The sequence below is a fragment of the Rhinolophus ferrumequinum genome, chromosome 22 (genome assembly GCF_004115265.2).
Source record: "Rhinolophus ferrumequinum isolate MPI-CBG mRhiFer1 chromosome 22, mRhiFer1_v1.p, whole genome shotgun sequence".
NCBI classification, from domain to species: Eukaryota; Metazoa; Chordata; class Mammalia; order Chiroptera; family Rhinolophidae; genus Rhinolophus; species Rhinolophus ferrumequinum.
The window spans coordinates 44,056,035-44,075,936 of record NC_046305.1 but is presented as its reverse complement, the minus strand read 5'-3'; the positions used below and the strand labels follow the sequence as shown (position 1 = coordinate 44,075,936).

The 19,902-nt window shown below is 41.7% G+C and overlaps 1 protein-coding gene, 1 long non-coding RNA gene and 1 other non-coding gene across 4 annotated transcripts in view; 2 read left to right on the top strand and 1 right to left on the bottom strand.

The window, feature by feature from the left end:
- SLC16A1 (solute carrier family 16 member 1) overlaps positions 1-9,986 on the top strand; it is a 30,583-nt gene extending 20,597 nt beyond the window's left edge. The window contains exons 3-5 of one of the 2 annotated variants that reach the window (XM_033093174.1): positions 966-1,109; positions 4,730-5,596; positions 8,054-9,986. In XM_033093174.1, coding sequence (XP_032949065.1) covers positions 966-1,109; positions 4,730-5,596; positions 8,054-8,328 — 1,286 coding nt within the window. In that variant the 3' untranslated portion in view covers positions 8,329-9,986. Of the gene's footprint in view, positions 1-965; positions 1,110-4,729; positions 5,602-8,053 lie in introns of both variants that reach the window. The other variant, XM_033093175.1, reaches the window with a different exon arrangement.
- Positions 941-19,902, bottom strand: LOC117014891 (uncharacterized). Its single transcript, XR_004421637.1, has 3 exons — positions 19,697-19,902; positions 17,442-17,582; positions 941-1,062 (listed from the first exon to the last, which is right to left on the bottom strand). It is a non-coding gene; the product is annotated as an uncharacterized LOC117014891 (long non-coding RNA).
- TRNAT-AGU (transfer RNA threonine (anticodon AGU)) lies at positions 1,521-1,594 on the top strand. Its single transcript has one exon. It is a non-coding gene; the product is annotated as a tRNA-Thr (tRNA).

Sequence of the window (19,902 nt, the reverse complement as noted above, 5' to 3'; positions counted from 1 at the left end):
GGGGAATTACAGATCATACCAATTTGTGGCAAATAATGAGAGGCCATTTGATTTTTGTATTCAAAAACTGATACATGGAATGCATAAAATCTTTTTCTTCCTGATTCTTAGAATACTTCACTTTTTATTTACTTCCTTTTCTCACATTCAGGAAAAACTAATTTTTTTTTTTAATGCATCTATTTAGCTGAAGAAATTTAATCTGGTTTTCTTAAATAACACTCCATTTCTTATCCTTTTGAGTTGTTAGACCCAAGGATATTTTGACCATTCTCTGACTTAACCTTTTCCTGCAAACATTGTTTCACAGTATTGCTACCACAAAATAGTATAATATAGGCATGGAACCAGGTTAACTCTGAAAGACTTATTCAATTCAGTACCTGAGATTTCCAAATGTAATTGGAAACAGTTTTGTTTTGTTTTAAATTTAGATGTCCTAATTGCAAAACTACTTAAACTTGGAAAAAATAATTATGTGTTGTCTTTTTACTTTTTAAAAAATATGACACAAACCACAATTATGATAATATGTAAATAATGCTCTAAAATCATCTCGTCATATGAGTGTGCCTGTCCAAAAATTAAAACAGAACTTACTAAATATAGGTTGACCATATCCTAGATGAATCAAGAAGCCTGTGAATATCCATTACCGAGACATTTTCAGGCAGTCTGCCTTATAAGAGAAAGATTAAGGGTAGACTAGTCTTTCATATTTTAGTAAAATCCCATCTAGTATTTCTAGATATAAAAGATACGCAATTAATGTTTTTTAGCCTCTATTTTCCAGTACACGTACCTATGAGTATGAAATAATTACCAAAAGCAGTATTCAAAAAGCATTGCTTTTTGTTGTATCTGGTTATTTTGTAGGACTTGTTATTTAGTGTCATTAATGCCTTGTGTAGATGTGAGGGGTAGGTTCCTTTCCTCTGTACCACTAAATTCTGGTTGTCTCTTAGGTCCTATCAGCAGTGTCCTGGTGAATAAATACGGCAGTCGTCCAGTCATGATTGTTGGTGGCCTCTTGTCAGGCAGTGGCTTGGTTGCAGCTTCTTTCTGTAAGAGTGTACAACAACTTTACTTTTGTATTGGAGTCATTGGAGGTGAGTGGCTGTTGATTCATTTTCCAGCACTAATTTATTGCTGGCTATTTGTGTTCGTCTTTCAGAACTCTTGAGTGAAATTCCTTCCTTATAGAAATTAACTTGATTATCATTTTGAAGAGCTGTAAATACATTATAAGGGTACCAGGAACAAACTTTTAAAGAAATTTCTGTGATACAGTATGTGGTCATTGTTTGTTGAATGAATGAATGGATGAATGAATGAACTGAAAGAGATGATTGCATCCCTTGTCCCAAGAATAGTCAGTGGTGGTGGATAAAATGTGTCTGGCAACGTGTTGTAAAGGTGGTTGCTGCTTATTGTTCTCATTACCTCTTCCTCTCAAGGGGAATAGGCTTCTATTGAAGCAGGAGAGAGTGTTAAACATAAAGAGGGAATTATCTGAGGGGGGCCGGTTAGCTCAGTTGGTTAGAGCGTGGTGCTAGTAACACCAAGGTTGTCGGTTCAATCCCCACATGGGCCACTGAGCTGCACCCTCCTTAAAAAAAAAAAAAAAAGGGAATTATCTGATAGAATGTCCACATATTTCTAAGTGATAAAGAATCCTCTTAATAATCCCTCCCCCTCTTTAATAGCCAAATTAAGATAATGAACTTCTGATGAGTATAACAAAGACTACTCATAACTTCACAATCCATAGAATGACTATTAACATTCTGAAATATATCCTTCCAAACTTCATTCTATGCGTATATAACCTTTCATTAGAACAAAAAAGGGTCAGATTATGTATAATGTTTTATAGCCAGTTCTTTTCACTTAATAGATCATGAACATCTTTCCATGTCATTAAATATTCTGATAGAAAACATTTTTTAATCTCTATTCCATCGAACACACACACACCATAATCTTATTTGACTAGTCTCTTAGATATTTATTAGATATTTAGGGTTTTTTGTTTTTCCACTATTAGTAAAATAGTATTATGTTAATAGTCCTTTGTGAACATGAATATTTTTCTCAGAATAGATTTGTAAAAGTGAAACTGCTGCGTTTTTTAAATACATGTAAGTTAACTTCCCTTCCATAAAGGTTATATTTAGTTCTACCACTATATATGAGAGAAAATATACCCTTGACAATAATGGGATATTATGTTTTTTAATCACTGCCAATTAAACTGATGAACAGTTATCTCCTGGTTTTAATTTGTATCTCTTCGATTATTAGGAAAGTAAATGTTTTTATATGTTTGTGGCAGTGTACTTGGGTTTTTTAAACAAAAAGAGCTACTTTTGTTTATTGATTTAAGAATAATGTATAATAACTTTATATGTTAAATTATCCTTTTACATGAGTTATTCTTCCAAATTAATTTTTTTTCAATATTTAATTGTGCTAAAATACACCTAAAATTTACCTTGTTAAACATTTTTAAGTGTTCAGTTCAGTGGTGTTACATACACTCACGTAGTTGTGCAAATATCACCACTATCCATCTCTAGAACACTTTTTTTTCCCTAGGCCACTTTTCATCTTGCAAAACTGAAACTCTACCCACTACATACACTCCGCCTCCTCCCATCCCCCACAACCCCAGGCAAACACCCTCCTACTTCCGGTCTCTATGAATATGACAAGTACCTCACGCTAGCCATATTTGTCACAAGTAGACTTCTTAAGGTGGTAGGTGTTAGAGCCACGGCTGCAGAATAACCGGTGCGTCTTACTGCGACACTTTCCGAATGATGACGTTCCCTTCATCATTTGGCCAAGACCAAAAGAGCTCAACAAATTTTTTGCTGTTGAATTTTGAGAAAATTTTTTTAAATTTACCATTTTCCCACTTTGTTCCCTCTTTAAGTGTCTACAGTTTTCAGGTATTCAAAATTCTCAGTCTATGATTTCTTTTATGTTATTCTTAGAAAGGTGTTCTGCACTCCAAGATTATGAAAATATTTGCCTACTTTTTAAAATATGCCTTTTTTATATTTAAGACTTCTGGATGGATGAAAACATTTGACATAAACTGTGAAGAAAGAACTACAACTCTGTTCCCACGTAGCTAGTTTATTTGTTCTTTTATTCATTCTTCAAATATTAATTGAGCAACGACCATGTCACGTCAGGCACTGTTCTAGGTGCTGTGAGGACAGAGTGACACATTGGGCAAAGGCACACTCTTTCACGGGAGGAGACACCCAGTATTGCTCAAATATATGAATAAATAAGAAAAATATCAGGTAGTGATAAATACTAGACAAAGCCTCAGAACCGTATTCTGACGGGGAAGGACTGAGTAGTCAGTGAAGGTGAGGGCTCACTGAAGAGAAGATCTTAACAGAGATCTGAGCAACAACAGGCAACTAGCTGTGTGAAAATCGAGGGGGAGGAGGGCAGCAGGCTTAGCGCGGGGGCGGATGGTCTGGAATGAGGTCAGGGAGGGAGGCAAGGGCCAGGGTAAAGGTTATGAATAGAAAGCCCTTACGTTTGAAATAGGGGTGTGACTGCTCTGGTTTCAATCGGTTGAAGCCTCTGTGAATATCTTAAACATAAATGGTAGGGAGGCAGAGGGGCCCAAGGAGAAGGAGAACATCTAGAAGTTATTTGAATATTATACTAGCACTATTTATTGAATAATTCTTTCGACAGTAATTTTTCTTTGTTTGTTCTTCCTTTTTTTCCTTCAGTAATTTAAAATGTCACTTTTATCTTACATTAAATGATTATATATATTTGAGGTATGTTCCTGCACTTTCTGTCCACTTCCACTGATCCATGTAGATTTCCGTATTCCAGAGTCAGAGCCACACTATTCTAATAATAGTAGCTTTTATTTATAAGTCCATTTAAATATCTGTTATGGTTAGTCCCACTCCTCCTGCACCACCAAAAACTTCCTGGTCAACTCCATGTGTTCTCTAAGTATGTTTTAGCCATTCTAGCTCATCTCCACAATGAAATACCCTGACATTTTCATTGGAATCACATTAAATTAGTGCATTCATTTGGGGAGAACTGACATCTTATCAGTGTGTTTTATTATCCAAAAACGTGTGTGCGTGTCATTTTTAATTCTCCAACCTTTCAGTAAAGTTACACAATTGTAGTCATTATAAATTGTACACTTTTTAGTTTTTTGTACTATTGTAAAAGGAAAATTCTGTGTTGCATTTTCTATTGTAAAACCGTTTTTCCTCTATTTGATGATTGTCTACTGAATGCTCTTCTATGATTATAGTGATCCAGAGAAGGCGATTTTGAGAGATTTGAAAAATAGGCAGTTATTCACCTTTAAATACTATAAACAATAAAAAAAATGCATGATATTTATTGAGTGTTTACTACATGCCAGGCACTGTTCTAAGGGCTTTAGGCACAGCAGAGCTGTGGGCCCGTTTTACAGATCAGGAAACGGGCAGGTCAACATGTCTGACATCACACAAGCCTGTGTGATGCTGTGATGCTGGTATTTGAACTCACTGGTCTGGTTTTTAGAGCTCACACTTTACACCCCTATACAATATGTCCTCTAATAATGGGGATTTTTGTCTCCTTTCCATTATTTATACCTTTATTTTAATTTGTCCGGTTAAGTGGTTCTAGATATTTCCGACATTTATTACAGTATTTGGTTTCTTCCCCTCCTCCCCAGGTCTTGGTCTTGCCTTCAACTTGAATCCAGCTCTGACCATGATTGGCAAGTACTTCTACAAGAAACGGCCGTTGGCAAATGGATTGGCCATGGCAGGCAGCCCTGTGTTCCTCTCTACCCTAGCCCCCCTCAATCAGGCTTTCTTCGGTATCTATGGCTGGAGAGGAAGCTTCCTAATTCTCGGGGCGATCCTACTAAACTGTTGCGTGGCCGGAGCCCTGATGCGACCGATAGGGCCCTCAGCAACCAACGCAGAGAAAGACAGGTCTAAACAGACCTTTCACGACGTTGGAAAATCTGATGCAAAAGTAGTGGCAGGTGATGCAAATACAGATCTTATCGGAGGAAACCCCATAAAGGAGAAACCATCAGTCTTCCAAACAATTAATAAATTTCTGGACTTGTCCCTGTTCACTCACAGAGGCTTTTTGCTGTACCTCTCTGGAAACGTGATCATGTTTTTTGGATTATTTGCTCCTTTGGTCTTTCTTAGTAGTTATGGCAAGAGTCGGCATTACTCTAGTGAGAAGTCTGCCTTCCTTCTTTCCATTCTGGCTTTTGTTGACATGGTAGCCAGACCTTCTATGGGACTTGTAGCCAACACAAATCGGATAAGACCTCGAATTCAGTATTTCTTTGCTGCCGCTGTTACTGCAAATGGAGTGTGTCACCTGCTAGCACCTTTGTCGTCCAGCTATACTGAGTTCTGTATTTATGCGGGATTCTTCGGGTTTGCATTTGGGTGGCTCAGCTCGGTATTGTTTGAAACACTGATGGACCTCGTTGGACCCCAGAAGTTCTCCAGTGCTGTGGGATTGGTGACCATTGTGGAATGCTGCCCTGTCCTCCTGGGGCCACCACTTTTAGGTATAGTATGTCTCACATCCATGCTTCGGTTAACATAAAACGTGCTTAGAAGATTGGGAAGGTGATAGAAAACAGAAACCGGTGAGCTTCTTGATGGTAGAGAGCAAGTCTTTCTCATTTCTCTACCCTCAGTGCTGGCACAAGGCTTGCCATAGCATAAGTGCTCAAATACAGAACTGAATTAAATTGAACCATCAGGCTGTCAGGGGAGTGAAATAATTTACTAATGGCATTGTTTCTTAAAATGTTTTTTCTTTGTAAAACTTACATGCTTATTGTACAAAAACATGTAAAATAGACCCCACCTCTAAAGCACTGGTGGTAATTGGCATGTTAATAATGGAGTTTATTTCAGTAGTAATAATTACAGTAGTAGTAGTAATAATAATAATAGCTACCATGTAAGCTCCTAGTGTACCAGGGACCGTCCTAACCGTTTTCTGTATCGTCTTGTATCTCACAAGTCTGAGGCAGGGAGGGACTCTTAGAGTTCCCACTTTATATGTGAAGAAATAGAGGCTTTCAAAGGTGAAATAATTTGCCTTAAATCACACAGCTAGTAAGTGAGTATATAATTTTGGAACTAGTTCTTAAATCTTTTAAATTAATAGCTCAATAGATAATACATAGTGGGAAAATAGCTCTCCTTCTGGATGTGACTCATACTTTTGAAAGTATGATTTAGGAAGTGAGTAAAGATACATAAAAGAAGACCTTCAGCTGACTTGATAAAGCTGTCTTCCTCATTTGATACCCAAATGAGTTGCCAAGGCCTGTCAGTTTTTACTTCCTGAATCTCTTTCCAATCTACCACTTTCGCCAACACAATACCTCCTTATCCATAGTTCCTATCTGCTGTCTGGGCTGCTCCATTAGCCTCCTAACTGGTCTACCTGTGTCCACTCTAGCCAGCCTTCAATCTGTTTATCCTTGCAAATGCGATCTGTCGATCTGTCGTTTCAGCTGATTAGAACTCCCAGCTGCTTCCCATTGTTCTTAGGCTGAAGATCAAATTCCCCAGTGTGGCCTGCAGTGACCTTTGTGTCCCCGCATTTCTTGACGCTCACCTTGTGCTCTCTGCTCCAGCAGCCTGGCCCTCCTCCCACCAGCTGCCTCTGCACCTGCTGTGCTGCCTGGATCCTTTCCCCACCCCCTTTCTCCAGAGAATTCCTAGCCTCCTGTAAGTCTTAGCTTACCTGTCACAAAGCCTTCCTGACCCTATTTACTTGTCACAAAGCCCTATTTTCGGCCTTCAAACCTTCCTCATAGCACTTACCACAGTTGGTGTAATTATGTGACTACCATCCCTCTTTTCCACTAATCTGTAGCTATTATTTCCTTTGCTCACCCTTCTCCTCAGGGCCTAGCAGACTCCTCTGGTGTATGTAGAGGCTCAGTCAAGACTGCTGAGTGAATGATGCCCCGAGTTAGAAAACCACATGGACTCATATTTGAATTGGTTATATTAAGTCCTTCGTAGGTGTAGAATGGGGTTTTCCAAAGTTTATTCCTTGAGATACAATTTGATGAGATGCTAATAAATTTTACTATAACAACAGTAAAGAAGAAAACAGTTTGGAAACACCAAGATATAAGTTTATTACCAGATCTCATAAAGTCTTTAATAGAAGATACGCCATTTCCCAAGATAATCTGACTTTGGAAACATTAGGGAGCTTCTGGTAGCACAGTGGTTACGGGCACAGGCTTCCTAGTCAGGCTTTCTGGGTTCAAAGTCAACCTAGTTCACTTGCTATTATTATCTTATACATATTTCATAAACTATACATATGTTATTTCACTTTTTATATTATACATACTATATATTAGCTTGTCACTGACTAGCTGTGTGACCTTGGGCAAGTCACTCAAGGTTCCTGCAGTATACAATGGGAATGATGATAGAATCTGCCTGTTGTGAGGATTAAGCACTCAGAATGGAGCACAGGAATTGATTGCTGTTGGTAACTTTTTAGCCTAAATGAGTGTTCACAGGATCGCTCTTTGGAAAATGCTGATGTCAGAGAAAGAGCACGGGCCTGGGAGACTGGAATTAGCTCTGTGGCCTTGGGCAAGACTCCTAAACCTTTCGAGCAACAATTTTTTTCCACTGTGTATTGAGAAAATTGATTATAGGTATTTATAATATTTCTAATATCTCTAGATATTTATAATATTTCTAATATCTCTAGGTATTTTCCCAATTCAAATTTGCCAAGATTTCATTATTTTCAAGTTGCTGAAAATAACAGTATGCAAGGCCATCCAAAATCAAGTATGACACCATAAACAAAAATTCAGGTCATTTTTAGCAGTTCCTTTTAAAACTAATTGTTATTTGTGGTCTATTGGAGGATTCGCTTGGTATCTTTCTGAGTGGATCCTTCCGCTTTATTTGGGAAAGGCTATCCTTGTTTATTTTTATGCACATAACTGTTTCGATGTTTGTTTTTTCAGGTCGTCTCAATGACATGTACGGAGACTACAAGTACACATACTGGGCCTGTGGCGGGGTTCTGATTGTCGCGGGCATCTATCTCTTCGTTGGCATGGGCATCAATTACCGACTTGTGGAAAAAGAACAGAAAGCAGAGAGGCAGCAGAAAAAAGAAAGTAAAGAGGAGGAGACCTGTGTAGATTTTGAGAAGCCAAAAGAAGTTACCTACGCAGCAGACGCTCCAGAGCAGAAAGACTTAGCAGGAGGCCCCCAAGAGGAGGAGAGTCCAGTCTGAACACGTCGGGCCGAAGGGTAAATGGAGCAGCTTGCGACCCATGATATCTGAAAATGTTCTACTGGCCTGTGATCTGTCTCCCAGTGGTGCTCAATGCGAATAGTGGACATTTGTGTGGAAATCCTCCCAGGCGTTCCTTCATGGAATTTGTGTTTCACTCCTTACCAGTAGCCTGAATTAAAAATACCATATCCTTTGGAGATGGAATGGTTGGCAAAGAGTGAGGAAAGGAAGTCGGGTATTTTTTTTTTTTTTTTAAATCTTAGCTTTTAACAGTGTCATGAAGATTGTAATATGTGCCTTAAGTTTTAGTCTTTAGAATCTTTAGGGAGCCTTAACTTTTTAAACCATTCTGCTGAATTCATCTATTTTAAGTGTTCCGTTACAAGGAAAAATAACTTGTTTGATGCAAATCTAAAATTTAATATTAATCTTGCTTCCCTGTTATTTGTAATACAATATCAGACATGATCACTGAACGATTTATGGATAGAAATATTGGTTGAAAGTTGGGGATTTTATAAAATCTTGACTAAAATATTTCCCTTGCATCGATAGTTGCCTGGCATATGTGCCTGCTTGCTATATATTTAGGAAACGTAAGGCATAAAATTTTGGAAACTCTTGGCTGTTCCAGACATGTTGTAGTCATCAACACCCCTCGGGTATCTTTTCTTAGGATGGTTATTAGAAGCTAAGTTCTTGAGAGTTGATTTCATTAAATTACTATTTTTTGCACCCCTTTTTACAGACACATTTTGAGTGGTTATAGATCGTTGCCCCTTTTGAGATCACTTAGTATTATTTTTTTCAGTGTAAAAGTTAGTATTAAAATATACAAAACTATATATTTGTGCCTCCTTGGTAAAGATAACATATCTAATTAAATGCAGACATATTTCAAACAGCAGCTGAATTCAGCTTAGGTTTTACTAAAACCTCAGTTAAACTGTGAGACTCGGAATTGTTTTGTTGTTGTTTTTCCTGGAATTTTTTTTCCCCTTTGATTCATAGAAGTTCCATTTATATCTGTGTGTAGCTTAGAGCTGTGTGAGATATTCAATCTTTGTGTGTTTCGTTTTTTTGTTTGTTTTCTTTTTGTTTTTGTTCAAATGTTTGCTAATTACAGAGAGCCAGAGAGATTTGGCCCCAGGCAAACCTGTAAGGATAAGATTGGGAGGGAAGTTGCTAAGTATTTTTAGTTCAATAAACTGCTTTTCTTTTTCCTCCAGAAGGTATTGAAGAAAATTAGAATTATTGGACACATTCTTACTCTCCAGACAAACCTAAAAACTTTGTGACCCCTTTCACTTAACCTGAAAAGTAGAGAAATGCATTTAGTATAAGGATAGGAGGGAAGATGGACCAGAATGAAAACTAATATTTTTTTACCTACTATCTTTTAAATTGAGGCAGAATAATGATAGACATTCAATGAATTATATATTCAATGTATTTTAAAATATTATTGTAATTGACAGAGTGAAAGTATAGATTAAAAACCTTGTAAGAGGCTGGCTTTTCCAAATAAATTTTTTTTTTTTGAAGAAATGTTTCTTCCTCCAGATGTTTTATTTGAGAAAAATATTACTGTGTTCATTTTTATTATTAAGATTTAATTTGACCTTTGCTAATATTAAATTTAATCATTCAGCTTATGTGCTTTGGGCTTTGTGTACGTGCCTTATTTTAATTTGATTTTTTCCCCTTTCCTCTTCTTTAAGGCAAGCAAGAGGGGAATTTTGAAACAACCTCTCTGAAAGCATCCAGAGCAGTTAATCATAAGGACACAATGAAAAGTCCCTTCCCATGCCTGAGTGTCATGGCAGATGGACGAGGCGTTTACAGGAGAAGCCTGCTGAGACTGTTGGCAGGCTGGCTCCGGTTTGGACTCTGCCATTTTCCATGGACCCGAGTTCATAACCTTTATGTGCTTCTTTCCCCTTCTGTAAAAACGACAATCACCATCAGTGAGGGCATGTAAGGAATGATGGGGAAAAGAACTAAATAGAGCTATGTACAGGCTCAGTTTCCCCGCATCCCAATTGCTGAGCTCCATCCACACATAATCCCTTGCTTGGTCTTTGTTCATTAACTGAATCTTGTTGGTAAAGTGAGGGGTTTATGGTGCAGAGTAACCACCACCTGTTAGAAGGAAGGGTTCCGAAGTTGCTGTATTCAGAAGCAAGGGTTAAAAACTGGCTCAAAACTGGAGCTAAACCTTTTATCATCCAGTCCAACTGAAGATACAGGCATGAGGGATTTATTCAAGATCAATGTTGGTAACAGAGCCAACACTAAAACCCAACGCCGGCCTACTCTGCCATCTCCTCCTCCTTAACAATCAGCTAATCCTCTGTGTTGCCATGCTGTGCTCAACAATGGAAGCACCTAGGCTTTCTAATCCAGTCTTGTCCCTTATTCCATGTGAGGACTGAGTTTTATTTCAGTTCACAGTTTCGGTGACTGCTTTGGGAAAACATGTATGCATAGAGTACCTGCCTATCTTTGTTTTTCTCGAACCCACACCCTCTGTAAGTCACAGAGAGAACATACACAGCTCGTAAACAGTTCTGGTGCCCAAAAGGGCTTGAGTATACGGTTCAAGAGTGTACGCTGAAACAGTCCAAGTCAAAACTGGAAAATCATTTAAGGACGGATAGGCTAGAAACTGCCAATGGTCCTGGTACCAAATGAGACTGGTATTATCATGTTATAGTCAAGTCTACTGAGGAATTATCTTAAGTAGCCAAGATAAATGAATAATTTCTACAAAAAGTATTCAGGAAAGGACGACCCTGACTTGCTAGAGGAAATTATGGAAAATTCAGAGAGGTATTTTATCCCTGAATTAATCACATTGATGAATAACCTGGATTCCTGGGTTGCCTGAACTTACTATTTTATGTTTGTACCATAGATATATATGTCAATATTAATCCTGTATTTTAAATAGGAAAAAATATTGTTAAAAGCCATTTAATATTTTTGTATGAGCCAGTGTTTTAATGTATTGAATTTCAGATTGACAAACTGGGTAGTGGTTTGTCTGAAAAATCTAAATATCTGGGTTTTACCTTCCCTAGCAAATGGGACACAGTGTAATAAACTTAATAATCAGGTGTGTCTCCTCCCCCCAACCCCCTTTTGGTTGGAAAGATGAGGAAAGGTTACCAGTAAATTTCCATCTTTGCAACATGGCTTGTTTTAATAATCAGGGCAGACACTTGCCTAGAAGACATGAAGAAAGAGATTAATGATAGGTATTCTTTCAATACCTGACAGGAAGTGATAGCCCAAGCTTGTCTGACTTGCCCAAAAGTGAGCAATTAAGCCACGTTGCTTCAGAGTTTAGAAGCATCTAAGGGAGTTTCAAGCACATCGCTCCTAAAATGTTCTAGCTTTATTTTTAGATCCAGTCATCCTTCCTCCATTCAGCCGAGGCCATAGTGACAAAAGCATTCAAATCAGAGTAATTGGTAGAATGTCTCAGTGGAACAGCAGTTGATTTACTTACTGTTTACTGACAGTTACTCTGCCTTGCTCCTGGAGGCTGGGATAGCTACCAAAGGGATCAGCCTGCTCCTGGCTGCTTAACAACAGAGGCTGCCGAGGTTCAAACAGAGGCTGTGTGAACCTCAAACAAGTTACTCAACCTCCCTAAACCTCAGGGTTTCTTCTTCTGGGAGGTGTTAATAGTTAGCGCCAACCTCCCAGGGGTTGTCATGAAGGTTAGCTGATAAGTGACATCTCATGTTAAGCAAGGGCTTAATAAGTGCAAGCATCTGACTATTTTTTAAAAAATCAAAGAAAAGTAATACTTGGGGGCAAAATGAGCCCTTCTAATTTCCAAGATGGAGCCTTACTTGGAGAGGATAGTGTGCGAATGACTCTTGAAGAATATTAGCTGAATGATCAAATTTTCCTTTTTGATCAGATCCTCCTTTCGTCTTGTAAATGCAGCAGTTTCTTTGGTAAATGAATGGGTGAAACTAACAACTCACAAGGTTGGTGCATATATGTTCCGCTCCTTCAGTCCCAAAGCCCTTGTTCTCTCCAACGTACACTGCCTCCCCAGGGAAGACATGCCCAACTAGCAGATAAACTTCCCCCCCAGTATCTGTGATTCTAAAAGAGAAGCAATATAACTAGTAACCGATGGCGACTAAAGTTCTTTTTCCCTAGTAATGTCCTTAACTTGAAAGACTGATAAGGTTTCTATTTTCTCTACTACATCGATAACATGATTTAAATTATAAATTATCATCAGTTGGTGGCTGAATAAATTGGCTTCACATTGGCAAACCAATTTCATAATCTTTGTCAAGGACCATGAGTTCACATCTTTTTCCTAAGAATTCCATGTTTGGAATTTATATAAGAAAATTATAAACTGTCTTTGAAATTATCCGTTTATTTGAAAAATCCTACAATGTGTGTGTATCAGTAACTACTTAAATGGATGGTATGAAGTTCTTAAGAGAAAGACATGGTACAATGTTAAATGAAAAAGCAGAACACCAACTACCATGATGTATGTCTATACATATGCATAGTGTATATACACATCTGAAAAGGACACACAAATAACGCTAATCATTTTGTGAGCGTAGTAAAATTCGAGGTGACTTTTTTCTATTATTTTTCCCTCACTGTAAATTTTTATTAATGTGATGGTTACTTTTACACTAAAAACATTTCAGGTAACGCATACTACTAGTTCACAGAGGGAAAAACAGTCCATCGGATCTAGAAAGCGAAGCTGATGATCATTACAAGTGGGTTATTTTTTCCTGCTTCAAGAGTTGCATCTGATGAAAAGGAAGTGAATGTGACGTGGAAGAGCACAGAGCACAATGGTCTCAAGTTATGATTTCATCATTCAGCTGCAAGTGAATATTTAACTCAGGAAGCCAGAGCGCTCAGCAGTTCCCCAAGTCAGTGGTACCGTCGTCTTAAACAGAAGTCAGCATCAGAAAAAAATACATGGACATCACAAAATACAGGAGGAGTATTTGCTTGTCTGCCCAGCTATCATTTGTTTATTTACCCAGAAGCATTTGCCTGGCCCTTCCTAGGTGCTAAGCATTATTCCTAGGCTTTGAGAAAGACACTCAGTATGTCTTCCCATTGTTAAAAAACACAGACAAGCCAAACTGGCGTCGCTTTTGTTAAGCCCCATCACCAAACCAAAACTTAATAAGTAACCTAACTGCAGTTTCGGCCTCTGCCAGAAGTGGAATTTTAACCCAATCAGTCAGGAATTTCCTGATCAATGTTTGTGGAGTAATCTGCCTGATAAGACCCCTGTCTTCCCCTAAGAGGTGTCCTTGCCTGAAATCCACTCTGAGCTTCTCATTCCCACCCTCTGTGCTTAGAAAACCTTCCATTTTGTACAACTCATCTGAGCACCCTTTCCGTTGCTACATGGGATGCTGTCAGATTCACGAATCCCTCAATAAAGCCAATTGGATCTTCACATTTATGTGGTTGCATTTTGTTTTTTTTTTTAACACCATGCATCTTACAATCTGGCAGGGGAAGGCAGACAGTGAACAGCAAGTTATACGGAAAACAGCAGTCTTCACAATAAAGCAATGGATGTAAGATCAGCCCTCATTAGTTCATTCACTTAAACCGAATGTTAGGAGCATCTTCCACCTGCCTGACTGCTTGCTGGACGGGATGTGACAGGGAACAGAATCTAGTTCCTGGCACCCACAGCTTCTAGGCTAGTGGGGAAGACGTAGTGAGTGCTGTGAAGAACTTCACATAACCCACCGGAAGGCCTAAGAAGAACCAGAAATACATTGAGCAAGTTCATTTCTCTGAACCTCTGGTGAAATAAACATAATAAAACTTGTGAGGATTAAGTGAAAGGACACCGCATACTGTTGACTGCATAGTAGTAGTACATCGAGCACAGAATAGTTTTCAAAGTTAAATCTGAATCTGCTTGAATATTCTGCAATGCAGAATAGCAAGTATCAGTTAAATCATGAAGCAGAACAAAAAAGAGCTGGTAATATTTGTATAGCTCGTGAGAGTTTACAGAGGCCCTTCAAGTATATTCTGTCATCTGATTCCTGCAAAATCCTGGGGGAAGGGAGATAATGAAAAATACTAACCCTTTAGCTGGGCCTTCATCCTAGCAGGCCACCTCCCCTGCTGTCAGAAGAGCACAGCAAGACTGCAGACAGTTCAGTGGCTAGAGCTGAAGGGTACAGTGGATGGGAGTTGGAAATACACAAGAGCGGAAGAGGCTGAATCCTGGGTAATCTGGAAGGGTGATTAACGACCGCCACTAGGGTACTGCACCAAAATGAGTAAAATGGTCCTATCCCCAACAAATTCACAATCTTACAATCCTTTTCCTTGGCTTTGGAATTCATAGCGTGATTTCTTCACTTGTGGATTTCTTTTCCTAATATGCTTTACCGATTCCAGAATTAAAAGTTTGCATTTCCTGAGCTTACTCTGGCCAGGTCCCAAGAGGAAGCGCCCAGCAGTCATTAAGAAGCCAAGAGGGGAACTGGGCTGGGATTTAAAAAATCACCTGGTGTGCTGACAATCTGCATGTGCCTGATTATCGAGAGGTTTATAATGGTTGTTGTCACTGCGGTTTATCTCTTTTCCTTTCTCATTTTTTTTTTCTTTTAAGGCCAAAGAAAAGGGCCTGAGTACTTTTGTGCTTTTTATATGCTTTTCAGAATGGGAGCCGGAGACACTTTTTGATAACAACCCTTTTCCTTTAAATTCCAAGTAGTGATGTTTCTCAAATGCTACGAATGAGCAAGAACAGCCTGCAGCAGGAGCTTTTTCTGAGCTAGGCACTTGGAGGGCTCCTGAACTTCCACCTGTGCCCCCGCCTTTGCCCATGTACCCAGGTATTTCATCAGTTGCCCAAACGTGTAGATTCTACTGCTGTTTTTCCTTTCCATCCCCTGCTGTTTCCCTGCCATAGGCTTGGTTTCTAACAGCCTCCCTACCTCTGCTCTCACCACCTCCAATCCTGCCTCAATCCTGCCGCCAAAATGATTTCTCTAAGAAAACCAAATCTCTCAGCTCCTTTTATAACTTTAATAAAAGCAATAAAGATAACACTAATAAAACTCATCTAATCATGTCACTCCTCTCTCTAAAATCCTATACTTGGAGGACCAAGTCCGAACTCCTTTGCGTGACCCCCGTGCCCTTTGGATCAGCTCCTTATACCTCAGGCTTATCTCTTGCCAGTCCTCAGCCCACGTCCTGCTCTCCGGCCCAACTGAATTTCTTAGTTCCTCACGTGCGGGACTTTGTTTCAGACCTCTGCCTTCTACAGGGAACTTGGGCCTGGAAACCCCTTCCTCCTTTCTCCACACCAACTCCTATTCATCCTTTGAAACTCGGTTCATGTGTCCTCTTACAGGAAACCTTCCCTGATTCCCCAATTTGTTCTGATTGCCCTTATACCTTTGTGTCAAATCCCAGATCGCTGGGTATAAATTTCAGAGAGGTACTTACTGCGTCTTTAGGCAAGTTAACCACTAGGCCTCAGTTTCTACATCTGTAAAATGGAACTAGTAATAGAACACCATACAGGGTTTCATCAGACTTAAATAAGACAACAGCTATAAAACCCTCAGCATAGTACCGGACACAGAATGCTCAGTATTAACACTGCCTCTGACAGACAGCTCCCACCACTTAAAGGGTAACTTTCCAAGTGGTAATAAAATCATGACTCTCATATAGGTAAAATGAACACATTTATGTAACTCATCAATTAATGTAGGACCCAGGCAGATTTTACAACTGTTCCAAATGAGAATTTCATTTCCGGAGGTTTATTCCCGCTACTGGCTAAAATTCCTTTGACTCTCCGCGAAGACAAACAATCTGCATCACACATCAGACAGGAAACATCTGCACCCTCGTCAGCCCTCCACACATGAACATCCATCTCCGCAGTTATACAACCACCCGGCAAAACACAACACAGATCCCTACAGAATCAGGTAGCACACAGCATTCCTGCAGGGAGAGGACACCCAGCAATCCTTTGCCCATTTTAAAGTCTTTCACAGTTTTTCCTAGAACTGCAGTGGATTGTACTCCTGTGTTTGCTTTTCTAAACCCCTACTGGACTGTGAGCTGCTTGAGATGAAGGAACAACACGTACAGTGAGAGGTTCCTTTTGACTTTGGGAAGCTTCTGCAGGAGGTGACATTTGAACGGGGCAGAGAAAGAAAAGGCTACATTTCTCCTAGAGAAGAGCATCCAGAGAGAGCTGTGTGGGACCGCAGCAGAACTCACTGGCAAGCATGGGCTAGACAGAGAGTCTGTGCCAGGAAGATAAAAAGATGAACGAAGTCTGGTCTCTGTTTTCAAGAAACTCTCAGTCTGTTGACACCATAAAAAGAGATCAACGCTTACAACAGAGTCATGAGGGCCCTAAGAATCCCCGAAGCCAAACTTCAAGGACGTGAGGACAGAGCGTTTCCCAAGCCCAGGTCTGATGAGGGGCCTGACAGAGGAGAAGCCTAGAGGAGAGGCCTGTGAGCCAACCTCGGAGAAATGAATGAAAAGCCTCTGTTCTACTCCTGTTACCAGACCCCCTCCCCCCTTCCTATGTTTTGCTGGACTTCTGCTGGCAGACGGATGGCAGTGAGAATTAATGTCTGAGTTCCCTCCGATATCTTGGAATGGAAGTCCTCATGACAGGCCGGGGGAACCCTGCAGCACACCCGAAGTCTCGCTTAGGCAACCAGCACACTTCAAGTTATTGCAAAGAAAATGGTGTTCACTTGCTGAATGGCGGTATTTTGAAAGGGGGACTAAGCAACAAGGAAACTCAGGAAAATGTGTTCTCCCCTAGGATATAAGCTCTGTGAGGCAGGGAGTTATCTGAATATGCTTGTTATGTGATAGCACTCATTTGCTGAATATATAAAAGACTGAATGAACGAATGAATGTATGAATGACTGAGGGGGACGGGAGCACCAGCTGCTGTGTTCAGTGCCCTCAGATGCAGTCAGCAGAAGACTGGGGTCCTTTACATACTCGAGGTATCAAACAACTCTTTTGGTTTTCTCTGCTCCCCACTGGACAATCCTTTGGCCTCCCTTACCTTCAGCTGCCAAATAGGAAAGGATACGCTCAGCGGCTGGGCAGCAACATTCCAACCTGAGTGCCAGCCACGCTGTACCCATGAATTCTGGTGTGTACGTCAGCCTCTCAGGTCCGTCAGGCTCCCAGGCTCCATACCACCCTGAGACACCAACAAGACCACACCACGGTTAGTTCACCAAGGTGGTGCCACCCAGGTTGACCTCCTGACCCTCGGGCCTGGTGACACTGCCACCTCACCAACTGCCTCTTTCTGACTCTGCACTGATCACTGAAGTGTTTCTCCAAACACTGCCGACCTGGCCTGGCAAACTCGGGTCCAGCCATGGAAGCTACTGACGTGGTACCCAGACCGCTGGGCTGACTCAGCTGCCTCCTGCCCCACATGTCCCATCTGGTTCAGCCCCAGCCTCTGGGGCAGTCGCCAGGCACCTGAGCTGCTTGTGCTTCTCAGGAAGGGGCAGACACCTTGGGAACCTGCTCAGGACCTGCCATGGGGTCAGCCCAGCCCGTGGCCTGAAGGCCCGCTGAGCCTCCTCCCACACCTGGCACACGTCACATATTCCCCGAGGCAAGAGGGGTCGTGGGCTCTGGGCTCAGAGAGACTTGGGCTCAGAGCCTGGCTCTGCCACTCATTGGCTGTGTGGCTGTGCCTCAGTTTCCTCATCTGTACAATAAGGGTAGTGATAGTTGTATCAGCCAGAGTTCAGTACAGGAACAGGAACCACTTGAGATATTTGAACAAAAGTGATTTGATCTAGAAGGTTAGGTGTTTACTGGGATGGTTGGAGTGGCTGGACAGGGGAGGGGAGGAGGTAAGGCCGAGTCTCTAGAACAGGGGTGTCCAAACTGCAGCCCGCGGGCCAACTGCGGCCCACGATCCATTGTTAATTGGCCCGCAGCAAATTCCAAAAATATATTTACTTTACTTAAATAAACCAGGTGAGGCAATACGTACTTCACCTCGAGTGAGTGGCCCGGCTGTTTGTGTATTTTACCGCATAGGGCCCTTGGTGAAAACCATTGAAAAAAGTTTGGACACCCCTGCTCTTGAACATCCGCTCCCTCGGCCTGGGCAGGAAAGGAAGGTGCGCTTCTGGAGGTCGCCACTGTCACTGCTGAGTTCCGGGATACGCTGACATGGCTGTGACCCAGGGGGCGGGCAGGGCCTCCACTGCTGCGGCCAGGGCTGGGGAAGCACATTGGACCCCGCTGCAGGAGAAGACACATGTCTGCGTGACCCTGACTCCTGCCAGAAGGGAACTGTAAGGGCAGAGAGGGGGACCTAGGCCAGTCTTGGTGGGGGGCGGGGCGGGGCGGAGGTCGGTGACAGCTTTCCAGTAGTGGTGGTGTCTAACGTGAGGCTTGAGAACTAAAAATTAACCAAATTAAGCAGGAGGAAACAAGGATGTGCGTGTGTCTGTGTGGGTGACAACGCTAAATTCCACCTTGAGGGAGACATAAGTGTACAAAACCCTAGAAGATGGAGGTTGCTTGGCACTTTCCAGGAGTGGACAGGTCAGCCTGACAAGTGCCGAGCAGTGGGTGAGAAACGAAGCTGCAGAGGAAAGCAAGGCCATGGGGATCTCACGGGACTTTCCTGTCACTTTGGAGAATTGCACCTTTGTCCTGTGGGCACTGGGGAGCCACAGGGAGTATTTAAGCAGGGAGAAGGATCATCCTCTCTCTGGTTTCAGAAATATCACTGTGAGGTCCTTTGTGCAACCGGCTGGAAGAGGGCAAGACTGCAGGCTAGCCTTTCAGTTCGGATGTTGCCATGTGTGGGCTGGAAAGAATGGTCGTCCAGAGGAGGACAACGAAAAAGGCAGAGGAGGTTCAGTGGGGTTTGGGAGGAGGCAGAGGCAACAGGAGGCGGGCAGGAGTGGGAGCAGGGAGGAACCTGGGGTGGCTGCCAAGTTTCAACAGCGGCACACCCGGAAGGGCGGAGCCCCCATCCACTCTGGCACTTGATCCTGGGGTGGTGCCCACCCACAGCCTGCCTGCTTCTGGACCTAGTTCACAAAAACCCCTTCCCTCCCATCAATTTTATGTCCTGCATGCAGTTTAGTTCCACCAACATGTATTAATCAGCTATTATGTGCCAGGAGCCACGGCAGCTTCTCCCGGCCTCACCTAAGTGAATTTTAACTGGATGACTAGAGGCTCTAAAGCAGGGACGGGAAGTTGCAGACGGACACACAGCCTGCATGCTGGTCCTCCCCCATCCCTCAGCGCTGAAAGAACTGGACCCCTCACCTGTTATCCCCAGGACAGGACAGGAAAGGTACAAGCGACATCAGCAGGGCCATAGACAAAGCCCCTGGGCTCCAACCTCCGTTGGAACGGGCAGCCACCCCTGACCTCTTTCTGCTCGGAACGTTCTGTGTTCCTTCTGCTGTGAGATCCCAGAGGAAGGGAGAGACCCACCTCCTCATTCACCCACAGGACTTGCTGCTTGCCAT